The 14,343-nt window shown below is 60.1% G+C and overlaps 1 protein-coding gene across 2 annotated transcripts in view; it reads right to left on the bottom strand.

Moving 5' to 3' along the window:
* Window positions 1-224: 224 nt before the first annotated feature.
* Window positions 225-14,343, bottom strand: part of MYH9 (myosin heavy chain 9) — a gene marked incomplete at both ends in the record, with an annotated part of 50,736 nt that continues 36,617 nt past the window's right edge. For both annotated transcript variants that reach the window (XM_084255180.1, XM_084255181.1), the window contains 19 exons: window positions 225-342; window positions 1,179-1,351; window positions 1,426-1,534; window positions 2,002-2,210; window positions 2,500-2,623; window positions 2,716-2,804; window positions 3,605-3,733; window positions 4,486-4,647; window positions 4,901-5,113; window positions 5,234-5,446; window positions 6,370-6,618; window positions 7,666-7,818; window positions 8,010-8,114; window positions 8,279-8,485; window positions 9,516-9,660; window positions 10,094-10,306; window positions 11,312-11,483; window positions 12,775-12,898; window positions 13,895-14,032. In XM_084255180.1, coding sequence (XP_084111306.1) covers window positions 225-342; window positions 1,179-1,351; window positions 1,426-1,534; window positions 2,002-2,210; window positions 2,500-2,623; window positions 2,716-2,804; window positions 3,605-3,733; window positions 4,486-4,647; window positions 4,901-5,113; window positions 5,234-5,446; window positions 6,370-6,618; window positions 7,666-7,818; window positions 8,010-8,114; window positions 8,279-8,485; window positions 9,516-9,660; window positions 10,094-10,306; window positions 11,312-11,483; window positions 12,775-12,898; window positions 13,895-14,032 — 3,045 coding nt within the window. The remainder of the gene's footprint in view (window positions 343-1,178; window positions 1,352-1,425; window positions 1,535-2,001; window positions 2,211-2,499; window positions 2,624-2,715; window positions 2,805-3,604; window positions 3,734-4,485; window positions 4,648-4,900; window positions 5,114-5,233; window positions 5,447-6,369; window positions 6,619-7,665; window positions 7,819-8,009; window positions 8,115-8,278; window positions 8,486-9,515; window positions 9,661-10,093; window positions 10,307-11,311; window positions 11,484-12,774; window positions 12,899-13,894; window positions 14,033-14,343) is intronic.

The raw sequence follows: 14,343 nt of genomic DNA, 5'->3' as shown, positions 1-14,343 counted from the left end.
TGAGGGAGGAGTGGGGTGGGGGGCGGCAGGGGCTGCGGTGGAGGAAGCAATGCCCTGACCAAGGCTGGGGGGTGGGGGAGGCACAGGCCGGTTTGGTGTCCTGGTGACGATGGGGTGGGGTCATGTCACGGCAGTCCCCAGGAGGCGGGGGGATGCTGAGGGGGCTTGAGGGAGGCGGAGTCGTTGACGTGGCTTCGTCCGTCCATCCAGGGCGGGAGGAGAGGTTACTCAGCAGTTTTGGCCTCAGCCCCGTCGGCTTTGCCGTCCACCTCCTCGTCCGAGCAGTCGCCTGTGCCTTTCCGGGCCATCCGGCGCGGCACGACGAACGGCAGGTCTCCACGCCTGCGGGCGGAGGCAGACGGTCAGCGGGGCCAGGCGGGAAGCGCACGTGAGAGGGAGGCAGCGGCAGGAGCAGCACACGGGGCCTTAGGAGCAGAGCTCCCGGCAGGAGGAGAGGCGCTCGGCAAGCAGGGCGAGAGACCCACTGCCACCCCCGCCCTGGCTCTTGCCTCAGGGAACTGGGACAGACGCAAAGGGGCAAAGGCACAGGACAGATGGCGTCTCCTGCAAACGTCTCCCCTTGCTCAAACTTGGCACAAAATAGACAAAATCAAGAGCTGCAGAAGCGGCCTCCCTCACGCGAAGAAGCTGAGGGTTGAGCGCCGCCAGGACGCTGCTCTGGTGGCTACAGCTGTACACTAGGCCCCTGGAGACAGGGAAGCAGCGAGACAGGGAAGCAGCGAGGCAGGGAAGCAGCGAGGCAGGGAAAGGCCCTCTGCTGCCGCCACGTGACGCTCTGATGTCAGCGCCCCCCAGACACACAAACAGGCCCTTTTCGACTTCACAGGTGGTTTTTAGGGGTGTGGTGAGGGGGCACCACACTCACCCGGCAGCCAGGTCGGAAACGTTCTCCCCGGGGGAGAGCCGCGGTGTGGACAGGCGTCTCGACAGGCCGGGGCTCAGGCTGCCAGGCTTACAGCTTGTTCTAAGGGCTCGAGGCCAGCCCCGGACAGCCGGGGCCCATGAAGCGGCCGGAGCCCCAGAGAGGGGCAGCCACCTGCTGAGCGCTGTAACGCTTCCTCCCCGAGCTCCCTTCACGAGATGCGCTTCTCAGAGCACACTAACTTTGTAAAGGAGAAAGCAGCACGCCGGGTGCCGAGGGGGGCGGGCAGGCTCACCTGAGCTTGTTCTTGAGGGAGCTGACCTCACGGTTCATGGCGTCCGCCGTCTCCGTGGCGTCCTCCAGCTCCCGCTGCAGTTTCCGACGGGAGGCATTGGCCCGCTGGGCCTCCTCCTCCGCCTCCTCCAGCTGCCGCTTGAGCTGCTTCAGGCGGGTGGACGCCTTGTCGGCCTGCGGAGATGTGCGCGGCGGTTAGGCCTGTGGGCGCCAGCGGCCCGGCCCGCCAGCCCAGGGGCGGGACACACCTGGTCCTTGAACTGCTCGGCGTTCCTGCGCTCGTCGTCCACCTGCAGCAGCACGTCCTTCAGCTTCTTCTCTGCCCGCCGCACCTGCTTACAGGCCGCCTGGCGCTCCCTGCGAGGCACAGATGCCGTGGCTCAGGGGTCCGCGCCGCCAGAGCGTCTGGCCCACGAGCCACAAGCCCCAGCAGCCTTTCCCAGCCTCGCCGCCCTTGGGGGACACACCGCTCTGAGCTGCCTCCCACTGCGAGCTGGCCCACTTCACACAGAGGGAAACTCACACCTCAGAGCGCGCATATGTGACTAAGAGAAGTGAGCTTGGGCCCAGGTGGCCCACCCCCACCCTATCACCTCCAAGCAGTATGTTTCGCTGAGGTCACAGATCTGCTGTCCGGGTGGGCAGGAACCCCCACCCCACACCCCACCCATTCAGCCCCCAGAGAGGGGCATCAAAGCCCCCAGCTTTCAGGATGGGCTGTGGGCTCTGCAGCGAAAGGCCCACCGAGACAGGTGAGGGCCCGCTGGGATGGACACGGCCCTGGGAGGGCTCCAGGGTGCGTGCTGGGCACCGGCGGCACCTACTTGGTCTCGTTGTCCAGCTGCTCCTCCAGCTGTGCGATCTTGGCCTCCAGGGCAGCGATGGAGGCCTTGTACTTGGACTTGACCGTGGCTTCCATCTCCTGCAGTTTGACCTTGAGCTCCTTGTTCTGGCGCTCCATCTGCTGCCGCGCATTCTCGTTCTTCTGGGCGTGGCTGCGCTCCAGGTTCAGGTCGGTGGTCATCTGGTCGATCTGTGGGAGCAAGGGCCGGTGACCCCAAGGAAGGCAGGCGGGAGGGTGCTTGGCCCCGCTGGGGGCCAGGGGTGGGGGGGGCAGCTGAACACACAGAGCCCTGGGAACACCAGGCCCCGGTCTCCAGGCTCCTCCAGCAAAGGGAGCCAGTGTGCAGAGACTGCTTAGGGTCCAAGGAAGAAATGAAAAGGACACGTTCACAGATGCTAGACAACCCCCTCCCCCCAGCCACCAGGTGCAGCTAGCACTCACTGAGGGAGCCAGGGCTGGAGCTACCTGGCACACCCACCTGCAGGTTGGCCTTCTTCAGCCGGTCATTCACCAGCTCCGTGTTGCTCTGCTCCTCCTCCAGCTCCTCCTCCAGCTGGGCGATGCGGGCTTCCAGGCGCCGCTTCTCCTCCAGCGCCAGGGCTCTGGGGGGTGGGGAGGCGGTGAGCAGGGGCCTGTCCAGAGATGGGTACTCCCCTATGCCGCGCCTCGCTCACCAGGACAGGCCCAGACTCACCCTTTGCCGCTGCTGTTGGCGATTTCGTCGGCCAGCTCATCCCGCTCCTGCTGCGCCTGGCGCTTGGCTCGCTCAGCAGCTGCGAGTTCCTGGACAAGAACAGAGCGTGACCTGACACTCCTGGCACCCTGCGGCCCCAACCCTAGCCCCACCCTCAGACCCTCTCCTGGCGCCCTTCCTCCGTGTGGAGCACCTCCCCATGGCCCCTCCAGTTCGTGGGGCCAAGCTCCCTCTGAGGCCCCTGTTGAGGGACCATGTGCACAGAGCCCTGGTAGCCAAACGCCAGGAGCCAGACCTGCCGCTGGGATGTGGAGTAAGGAACTCTCCCAGCTAACAGGCACGCGGCTCCGAGTTAGGGCTGGAGCTGGAGGGCTCTGAAAATTGGTGGCAGAGATGGGCTTCACCCTGAGGGTGAGGTGGTCTCAACAGCCCCACAAGTGACCTGCAGGCAGGACTCCCCCAGGCCCAGGCCCAAAGCAGGCAAGAACAGTGGAGGACGAGCCTGGACGTCTGGCCTGGGTGGGAGCAGAACAGGGTAGTCAGTTCTTGGCCTAGCACCTGGGAACCTTCCACAGCAGCCTCGCCTGAAGACAGGCCAGGGCCCAGGCAGGCAGGAGGTCCGAGAGGGAACCCTCCTCCTGGCAACAATTCACAGCAGGACCAGGTGATGACCACAGTCTCCTGCTGCCTCAAATGGTGACAATTTAACCCACACCAGGGAGTCTTGCAACTTAAGGAAACCTAGCAGGGAATTCTTTGCTAAGGCATAAAGTGCCCCAGCTCACCCCAGGAGCCGGACTAGCCGGCTTCCTCTCTGCCTGGGCGGCTCACAGCTGCCACCTGCTGGTCAGAGCGCTCCCTCCCTGCGCGCCTTCCGGGCCCAGCTCACCTCCTGCAGCTGCATCATCTCGGCCTCCATGCTCTTCAGCTTCTTCTCGTTCTCCTTGGCCTGTGCCAGGATCTCCTCCCGGGAGGCCCGTGTGTCCTCCAGCTCGCGCATGTAGTCCTTCATCTGGGCCTGGGGGCGGGAGGAGAGGTTTGGCACCCCCACCCCCATGCACGTCCCCTCACGGGGTCCCCAGGTAACAGGGGCTGGAGGCGCTTAGTCTGACACTACAGGGCAAAACGCCTTCGTCCTGCTCCATCTTTACACTTTATAAAGACGATCGAGGTCACACGGCTTTGCTTCTCTTTTGCAAACAAATCCCAAACAAGGACTGCGCAGGTCAGCAGGGAGGACTGGGTGGGCATGGCCAGAGGGCAGCAGACAGAAGCGCCACCCACAGCCCGGGCAGTGCCGACGGCCATGCCACGGGGACACCTGAATCTGCTCTTAATCCTGCAGATTTGCCTGGTGTGGGGAGGGGGTCCCAAAGCCAGGCGTGACTTCTCTTCCTCTAACTATGGGGAGATGGGGCACCCCAGGGCTGTGTCTGGGCTCCACTGCTTCACTTAGCCATTGGCTCAGAACCCTGCGTCAGGCCGCACTGGGTCAGGGGCAGCGGTGTCCTCTGCCCGGGGCCTGAATTCCCCGACCACCGCACACGTTCCTCCCCCTGACCGCTCAGTCACTGACTGATCTGCCAGCTTGCTTTCACTTTGTTTTTGCTCAATCTCTGGGGCCTTGAGCGTCCCTCTAAAACAGGGTTAAAGACACCCTGGTCTTCCTGGGAGAAGGGAGCTGGCAACCTGCAGCAGTCCCCCCGCCCGCGCTGCCTGGCCAGGTGCCGCCCCGTGCAGCCAGGTCCAGCGTGGCCAACCTGACCTCACCTGCAGCTTCCGCAGCTGTTTGATGGCCTCTTCCCGGTTCTTGTTGGCCGAGTCGATGTGGGCCTCCAGGTCCTTCAGGTCCATCTCCAACTTCTTCCGAGCAGCCACCGCCAAGGAGCGCTGCTTCCTCTCATCCTCCAGCTCCGCCTCCATCTCCCGCACCTGGGGGAGGCGGGCATCTCAGGCGGGGACGAGAGCCAGCGCTGCACCCAGGTGGGCAGGCCAGTCCCGTAAGAGCCACGGGGCCTCCAGGAGCCAGTGAGGGTGGAGGCGGTAAAATCCCTGAGCAGGTCACGTGTGGGCGGGAAGGGACACAGGAAGGACATGGGAGGCAGGGTCAAGAAGCCTGCCACGATCCCAGGAGGAGCCAGAGAGGGGGGCCCCACAGCACCCGAGGGTGGGAAGGCAGCCACACCTGTCTGACCAGCTGCTTCTTCTTCTCCTCGCTCTGCTCATCGCGGCCCTGCAGGTCCCGCTCGAACTGAGCCTTCATGGCCTGCAGGTTCACCTCCAGGCGCAGCTTGGCGTCCTCGGTGGCCTGCAGCTCGTCCTCCAGCTCCTCCAGCTGCGTCTTCATCTCCTCCACCTGCTGCTCCAAGGCGCGCTTGGACTTCTCCAGCTCGTGGACCTGCCGCCGGGGGAGCAGGGTCAGGAGGGCCCAGGCCCGGGCTCTGGCCGCTCGCCCCCAGCCCTTTCGGGGGTGCCGGGCCCTCGGGCCCGCCCGGAGCGGCCATCACTAGGGACTCACGCTCTTGCCCACGTCGTCCTTGGAGCTCATGAGGTCCTCCATCTCTGTCCGGAACTGTTTGTTGAGGCGCTCGAGCTCCGCCTTCTGCTCCACGGCTTCCTCCAGGGCCCGGGCCAGCGACAGCGCCTTGGTCTCCTTCTCCCGGGCCTCCGCCTCAGCCCGGTCACGCTCCTCCGCGTACTTGGCGGAGATGGTCTTCTCCTCGGCCAGGAGCTGGCAAAGAGGTGGGTGTCACCAGGCCGAGTCCACCTACTCAGGTGGACACTGGCCCAAGCTCCCCACAGAATGTGGGTCTGTGGGGAGGGGGGCCAAGAAGGGCAGGCACAGGCCACTGAGCGGGGACCCCAGCAGGATCCCAGGGTGACTGTGCCCTCATAACTGGGCTGGCACAGAGGTGCCTCGGCCACCAAGCAGGCTTTCATATCTGCTGACTTTTTACCACTTGGTAACAATGACTCCTTGGGTCAGAGTGCCCCTTCCTGAGAAGCCACAGGAACGAATTCACCCCCCGACTCAGCAGGCTCTGGATCTCCTAAAGCACTGGCTGGCAAGTCTCTTGAGAACGAGACTCTGGGCACTCGGAGATGCAGAGCCCCTTCTCCGCGATGTCACCGACGTCCCTGCATCATCTCTCTGCCTGGGCCACGCCGGCCACATCTACTGCCCCACCTTTCCACTCCCTCTGCCCCAATCAACAGCTCATTCATTCCAGGCGGTCCCCAACACCTGCACTGGCGTCCACCGGCCAGCAACATCCGCAAACCACGACGTGGCCGAGTTCAAGAGACTTTTTATCCACGACCGTGAGCTGGACTCCATGGTGTGTGACCCCTGATTTATTCTCCTTTTCTATCCCACCCCACAGGAAGTTGCCTCCAATATTCTAGAATGAGGAAAAGGAACACACACAAATTCTAATGATATCAAACCAGCCTGTTATAGAAAATTTGAGAATTAAAAGAAACCGGAAAAGGAAAAGTCACTGCTACACCTGTTCTTTCCAGGCCCCTTGGGACACGAGAGGGACGTCTGGTGCCTGACTCTTTGGGGATCTCACAGGACGGGGGCAGAGGGGGCAGCCTGGGGCAAGGCTTAGTGCACAGAGCAGGGAGCAGGGGCAGTCGTGCCACACACACCTGGTCAAACTTCTTCTGCTTCTTCTCCAGGTTGGAGACGCTCTGCCGCTGGTGGTCCAGGTCCACGAGCAGGTCGTCCAGCTCCTGCTGCAGCCGCGTCTTGGTCTTCTCCAGCTTGTCGTAGGCGGCCACCTTCTCCTCAAAGCGCTGGCCCAGCCCCTCCAGGTCCTTCTGGAGCTTCCTCTTGGTTTCTTCCGCGGTCTCCAGGAACCCCACGCCGTCCTCCATCTTCTTCTTCATGTCGGTCATCTGGCAGGAGCAGGATAAGGAGACACCTGAGGTGATCCTGCTTGGGACAGCAGAGCTAGCTGCTCCCCAGGAAAGGAGCGCCCCAGTTACAGTGACAGCTCCCCTGAATCACTTCCTCTTCTACTGGGGCAAGAGAAACAGTTTCCACAGAGCGCATCTCCCTGGCACATGGAGCACAGGGGCCGACACTGCAGGTCAGCCCTGAAGGCCTCACAACCCTGGCCACATACGTCTTCAAAGAGCGAGGCCAGAGAGGGAGCCTCCTCCATCTCCTCCCCGAGGGAGCAGGGGCACTCTCTGGGGTGCTCTGCTGGAGGCGGGAGGACTGCAGGCATCGTCCACGCCACCACCCCACCCCACCCCGCACCCAGAGATACAGCTCCTCCTAATGGTCACGTGGCTACTGTGACCGCCCCACGGCTGCCCCACCCCTACTGTGGAATGGACCACCAGCCCCTCCTGGGGGTGCAGCTCCCCCAGCTCGGCACAGGCAACTCTCAAGCCAGGATCTAGGACAGGATCTGAATCAGCAGCTACGGACCCTCTGACCGTCTAGAGAAGACCAGGGTCTGCCTCTCATAACGGCTTCATAAGTGTAAAACAAATACGAAACACCGCCACGCACACTGGTCAGACAAGTGCTCTCAGCTGCGGGACGTGGCCCGGGTGTCCTGCTAGCACATCAAACTGCAGGCTCCAGAAGCAGCGCGGGGCAGGCTCACATTCCCAGAGCCCCGTGGCTGGAGGCCACATGCGCTACTCAGCTCACCACAGAAGGAAACGCTAAATGTTCAGTAGAGGTGGGGAAGATAGAGATACTACGTCTCCTCCATCCCAGCTCACGGATCCCTGACTTCCTGGGCTGAGAGCCCTGGAGAGGGCTGGAGGCTGAGGGAGGCGCCCAGCTCGGGGCGGGTCTGCAGGGACCCACGAGCAGGACTGTGCCTCCGGTGCCCAGGTGGGTGACCCACCAAACGCCCCACGGGGCAGAATCCGACCAGCTTCCCTGAGCTGCCGCAGGGGTGCGGCGGGGGGGCGGCAGCACACCTGGGCGTGGAGGGTGCTGATCTGCTTCTCCAGGTTCCGCTTGGCCTCCTCCTCCTCCTCCAGCTGCTCCTTGAAGGAGTTCTTCTCATCCTCCATCTGCTTCAGCTTGGTGCTCAGGCTCAGCTTCTGCCGGTTCTCCTCCTGCAGCAGCTCCTACTCCGAGGACAAGAGGGGTGCAGGTCAGGAGGTGCCTCGATAGGACGGAGGTGTCAGGAGGACCCAGACACCCACAGAAGGGGAGGGTGGGCGATCAGACGAGCTCTCACGAAGAGCCAGAGCCCAGAGCTGACGCTGTGTGGGCGCAGGTCCCCCAGGAAAGGCCCAGTGGCAGGGGCTGCCCGTACCTGCGTGTCCTGCAGCTGTGACTCCAGCGTGGAGAAGTCCTTGGTGAGCTTGCTGGACTTGCTGTCAGACTGGGTGAGAAGGCCTGTCACGTTGTCCAGCTCGACCTGGGGGGTGGAGATGGGGGTGGAAGACGAGGAACCGTGAGCTCGGCTGCGGCTGCTCTGGGGCCCTTGGCTCTCACTCAGGTTGAGCCCCGAAGGCCTGGCTGAGGAGCCTGTTTGAGCAGCGTGAGGGGAAGACAGGAGTCCTGCCCAGGCAGAGGCCTCACCTGCAGCTTGGTGACCTTGTCGGCCAGCTCCGTGCGCACGCGCTCTCCCTCAGTGAACTTGACCTGCAGCTCCTGCAGCTGGGCCTCCACTTTCTTCCTCTTGTGCTCTGAGTCTCCCTTGCCCTGCAGCAGGGCCTTCACCTCGTTGGCCAGCTCTCCCCGCTCGCTCTCCAGGGTCTGCTTTGCCTTCTCCAGGTTGGCTTTCACCTGAGGGGAAAGATGCCAAGATGGGCAAAGAGGCATCGTGCTGATGGGCTGGTCTTTCTCACAACTGCTGGAAGAGCTGCTGGACCCAGGCCAGAAAGAGCCAGCCCAGGGTGGTGTGTTGGCAAGAGCCAGCTCCAGAGCACGGGCAGCACCTGAGCTCATCACTCCGGGGTGACAGCCAGCATGTGGCCTCACCTCACACACAACCCCTGGCCGGCCTTCCTGCCAAGCAGAGGGCACATGACTGCCGCTGGCGTCACGATCTTGGTGATGTTACAGGCCGAGGGAGACTGATTGCTCATAGTTAGATTTTGCACAAAGTCTCTTTGAAATTTCATGTTTAAAGTAAAAGCATAATGCGCTCCCCAAAATATAAAAGTGGCACTTAGAGGATATGTGTGACCCCCCCACGCTGGCCTGCACCGAATCAGGCACAGGGTCACCGGCACGTTCAGGCTGAACCGGAGCCTCACAGACGCCAAGGCACGTGGGCGAGCAGGGCTTAGAGCACAAGCAAAGCTGAGGCCTGCGCTGAACTGTGGATGCTGGCAGGAGGCAGGTGGACATGGAGCATTTCTAAAAATCACCCTACAGGTCGCCTGTGGGAGAGCCTCCTCGGCTGCCCGAGTGGCCACACGCCAAGCACCAGAGCCGCAAAATGTGTCTGGTGAGGGCCCGTGACCTGAATGAGCAGCAGCATGGCCCAGGGCAGGCGGGCTTCCCCAAGTGAACCCCGCTCACCATGGGGGTGCCCTGGAGGAGCCAGACTGCAGGAAAGGGGCCCTCAGGCCCTCTGAAACCATGTCAGGTCGCTCCAGTTCCCTGAAGCCCACAGAACTGTATGACACTGATCTCCCACCAGCCTCCTTTACAGACAGGGAGACAGAGGCCTGGAGGCACCTCTCTGCACAGGCCACACTGTCTTAGGGCTGGGCCTGTGTGACCCAGGAAGGCCGGTCGTCCCCAGAAAGTGGCCTGGCATCCACCCGTGGTCACAGAGCCCTTGGAGCCTGCCCGAGGGCATACTCACCCGCTTCGTCTGTTCCAGCTGCTCCGCCAGCTCTTCCACAGCCTGCGAGTGCTTCTGCCTCATCTCTTGGATCTGGGCCTCATGGGTCTTGGTCTCATCCTCAAGGGTCTTCTTCAGGATGTTCACCTCCTGTTCACGTTTGGACCTGTAGAGAAATGTCCTCAGAATGGAGGCCGGGGACCCCAGGATGATGCTGTGCTGGGGTGGCAGAGAGGCCTGCAAGACCACTGTGCCCCCAGAGGTTTTTCTGCCTACAGGCTACCCTCCTCGGCCATCCCCTACAGCCTGGGCTCACAGGCATACTTTAAAGAAACTTCTGTGTCCTTTCAGCCTCCACCCTGGTCTCACCCAAACTTCAAACTTCATTAGGTTCTACAAGTCTGAGAGAGAGAGTGAGAGAGAGTGAGAGAGAGAGAGAGAGAGAGAGCTACCAAGGAACTATCAGTTTCCACGCTCTCCCATACATGAGGCCACTATGTGCAGAGACCTGGAGTCCGCCTCTTCCAGGCCACAGCTTCCCTGTCCTTGTCCCTCACCCCCTACCCTCAGCAACTCTGCCTGTTAGCCCTATGGCACACCTGAGCTCCTGCTGGGCAGCCGTGGAATCCAAAGTGTCCTCCAACTCTGTTTTGAGAGCCTCCAGCTCTTCCCCAAGGTCCCGTTTCTGCTTCTCAGCTTTATTCCTAGAAGCACGCTCTGACTCTAGGTCTTCCTGGAGTTCAGAAATCTGAGATTCCAGCTCTCGAATCTTCTTTAGGGCCATATTCTTCTGGGTGGCTTCTTCCTCCACTCTGTCAAAGAAACCAACATCCAAATAAGGCCATTTTCACCTTTAGAGAAGAGAGTTTACAGAAGAGGTTTTAGGAAGGTGCAGCCAAAGCCTCTCCCAGCAGTCATAATCATAGCCCTTAAAAGCACTTCTCAGCAAAAGCAATATATGAGGCACCAAAAGATCTAAGAGCAATATCACTTTGAGAATTGGAAAACCTCACAGAGGAAGCATTTTATTTCCCAAAGATTTGGTGCTTAAAATGTACAACGTTCAAATATTAAATGAAAAAATAGGAAATAAAGTGCTATAGTCTTCAACTGTAACTAATGTTAAATTAAAAGTTAAATGAAAAAAAGTTAAATGAAAAAAATAGGAAATAAAGTGTTACAGTGGGCCTCTCTGGTGGCACAAGGGTTAAGACACAACCTATGAAGCTGCCGCAGCCACTGCAGCATGAGTTCGATTCCCAGCCAGGGAGCTACCCACATGGCGCAGCAGACCTCTCCTGACTCGCCCGCTGCTCCCCTCAGCAGTGTATTTCAGTCAGTCTGCCTGTTCTGCTCCCCACTCTGTCTTTGGTGAATCCTCTCACCCCCCCCACCTCTGTCTTGTACCCCAGTTCTTACATGCATAAATAAATCTTTAAAAAAATAAAAGTGCTATAGTCTTCAACTGCAACTAAGTAAAATGTGAAAGCGCTATGGACTTTGGGTGTTAATTCTGTGTTAATGAAGGTTCATCACTTTTAACAAACATACCACTTTGGTGGGGGATTCCTGGTAGTAGGGGAGGCCAAACATGTTGGTCTAAGGGATTTCTCTGTCCCTTCTACTCAGTTTTATTGTGAAACTAAGACTGCTGTAAAAAGCAATGTCTATCTTTTAAAAAGCCGGCGTGTAGCCAATACATTAAAAAGGAAAGGAAAGGACTGTCGTGGTTGAGGAGAGTTGGATGCACCAAGAACCACCCGCAAAGCCGGCAGGAAACATTGGTCAGCTGGTCAGGGCTGGCACTCTGCCCTCACCTGGCCAGGGCAGCCTGGAGCTCCTCCTCCTTCTTGGCCAGCTGCATCTTGAGCTCTGCAATCTGAGCCTGGAGCTCGGCAATTTGATCACTGAGATCAGTGGAGTCTCCCTCCAGCTTCCGGCGTGTCTTCTCCAGCTCCTGACGCTGCTTCTCCTCTCTTCGAAGGCGCTCTGAGAAGGAAGGATGAGGAGTCAAGAGAGCACGCAGGGGCTGCAGACTTGGTTTGCTTTTAATTCTTACATGAAATACTGAATATCAGTCATAAAACATGTGAGGGTGGAAGAAACGCAGTACACAGACCTCACACCCGTCTCCTGAGTGGAGGAAAAGAATGCTGCCCTCAGCAGCCAAGTCCTGCCCTCCCTCCCCATCTGCTGACCTCCCTGCTGTGGGAAAGACTCTCCCAAAATCTGTTAATAGCTTCCTCATTTCCTTTCAAGGCTACACCATGTCCGCCTCCCTAAAAAAGCAATGCTCTGTTTTGCGTGACTCCAGACTTGCATAGTGAATGTGTTACATGAGCCCTACATAGGCAGGCAGGGTCAGGTCCAGTGCTGGACTTCACAGTTCCCATTATGAAGCCGCTTAGGTGAGCTCCACCGTCTTCCTGCACCTCACCTGAGCAACAGGGACCTACTTCATTAGGATACAACGAAGCTGCGCCTGAGTGCAGCAGGGCACACAGCAACCACTCAGTAAGCAACCACTCATTCCCTGACCTGCCTTTGTCATTCAACACCATGACCTTGGGAATCAGCAAGTTCACAGTCACTGCAGTTGATCCATTTGGATTTCCATTGAGTATCCCACCCATGCTTGTCTGGCGGGTTCTGCCTTGTTTCTGGTGTCCTCCCACGGGCAAGGCCTTATGGAAGTTCTTGCCCAGCCTCCTGGTGCATTTGGGCTGCGGCTGCGGTTCTAGGCCGCAGGGAGGCAAACCTTCAACCTCAGCAGGCAATGCCGGGTTGTCCTCCGAAGTCACCCACCCGCTCACCCTCCCACCGCAGCACACATGTGTTCTGATGGTTCCATTTCTTTGCTAGCACTGGTTGGGTCTGCTAATCAAGCAGGTGGGCCACGCCCAGGCCTCCCGGGTGATGGAGCCGCTCAGACCTTTCCCAGGGGAGGGGAGTCTGTGGGAGGGATCTCTCTGCCTCCAGACCTCCTCCCCCAGGGGGACTCACTTCATCCCACATAAATGTGAGGAGGTGGGGAGAGCCCCCCAGCGGTCAGCATGGGTGGGTACACCCTATATGTGACGGGCAGGACGAGGGTCCCAAACAGCCACACACCCGTGCTCCTACCCGGTGCTCCTCACCAATGTGGAGGTCCAGGCGACGGAAGCCAGGTTTTCCTCCCTGCTGCCAGACAACCAATGGCCTGCACAGGCGCTCCTGCCCTTGGGGGCGAGGCCCAGGTTCCCCAAGCGTGGAGGGTCCCTGACAGCCCGCCCCCCCTTACCCTCCAGGTCAGTGATCATGGCCTCGTGTTTGTTCTTGAGCTTGGCGAGGCTCTTGGACTTCTCCTCCTCTTCCGTGAGGTTGGTGGTGAATTCAGCTATTCTGTCTTCCAGCAGTTTCTTCTCCTAGGGGGTGAGGAAGGGTTAGCTGAGCACAGAACACTCATTCCCTGCAGAGCATGACTTGCCCAGAAATGTAGGGTTACACAAAGGAGCATGGCCTTGAGCATTTAAGGTCACTAGGACTCCCTGGATCAAGGAGTAGTTCTGAAGGTCTCCAACAGCTGGATAAGCTTCCTCGGGGTCCACAAACTGAGCGTCTGAGCCCTTCTGGGATCTGTCCCCTCTCTGGGATCAGGGACAGAGGCCTCCAGGTCTCAGCCAGCGCTGGTGAGGGAGCTCGGGCTCCTTCCAGATGCAGGCAGGTTAGTGCCTCCTTCTCCATATCCACGCCCCGTGCTCGTCCACCTTGTGGACGAAGTGGGCTGTGACTTCACCCTCACCTCAAGCCCTCAGCCCCAGCTGTTCTCCTCAGTGTCCTTTTTGCATGGCCAACACTGGAGCCCTAATCTCAGCCAGATCCCGCAAGCGTGACCTCACAGCTGCCATGGTAAGTGCCCTCATTTGGCTGAGTGTCTCACTCCTCACACCACTCACACCACACGTCCCAGGCAGGGGTCCTGCCGTCTCGGCCCCAGCCCATCCCTGGGGGTGAGAACAATATTCAGGCTATGCCCGTCCTTCTCCCAATACAAGACTCAGCTTTGATCTGTTCGCTGGGCAGACCCGACTCGGCTCTCAAAAGGAACAGCCGCCCCCTTGGAGACAGCTGAAGGAGGGGCAGCCGGCACTTCCACTGGCCCCAATGTGTCACGCCCACCAGCAACTGATGGGCAGCCAGAGAGATGGCTCAACACCATGGAGTCTTGGGTTCCAGGGGCTTAGAAGAGCTTCACCAAGGAGCACTGGGCCCCTCAGTTAGTAGAAACTTCCTTCAGAGATGACCCTGGCACCCAGAGGCCACAGGACAGAAAGAACCCACTATGGGCAGGGGCAGGAGTCACGGAGCTACAGCAGGGGAGCCGGCCCACCCGAGCTCCCCAGAGCCCCACCAGGCCGCACCTTGGCCAGCTTGCAGTTCTGGTCCTCCATGATGATCTGGTCTTCCTCCAGCTTCTTCAGCTTGGCCTCGGTGGTCACCTTCTCCAGCTGCAGTTTCTGGCGGGCACTCTCCTCCTCCTCCAGCTGCTCCTCCAGTTCCTGCCGTGAAGCCAGAGATGCCGTGAGGGGCCCGGGCCCAGGCCCAGCCAGTCGAGCAGCAGGGCTGAGACGTGGCCCAGTCCCCACTTGTGGGATCCCGTATTTAAAACAGCTTCGCAGCTCGATGGGGCTGTGCTTGTGGAGATCCCAGGCACGCGTGAGGGGAGCGACCCAGGAGAGAAAACTCTCAAAGGTCCCCCCAATGACAAAAGGGCAAGGAGTGGCCGGCCGGGACACCCCAATGCCTGTTTCTCTCCAGCCCAAGCCCCTGCTGCCCCGTCCCCTCCACCCGGCACGTCGCTTCCTCCGGG

This window comes from Talpa europaea (assembly GCF_964194135.1).
Source record: "Talpa europaea genome assembly, chromosome: 15".
Lineage (NCBI taxonomy): Eukaryota > Metazoa > Chordata > Mammalia > Eulipotyphla > Talpidae > Talpa > Talpa europaea.
This window is presented reverse-complemented; position numbering and strand designations above follow the sequence as displayed.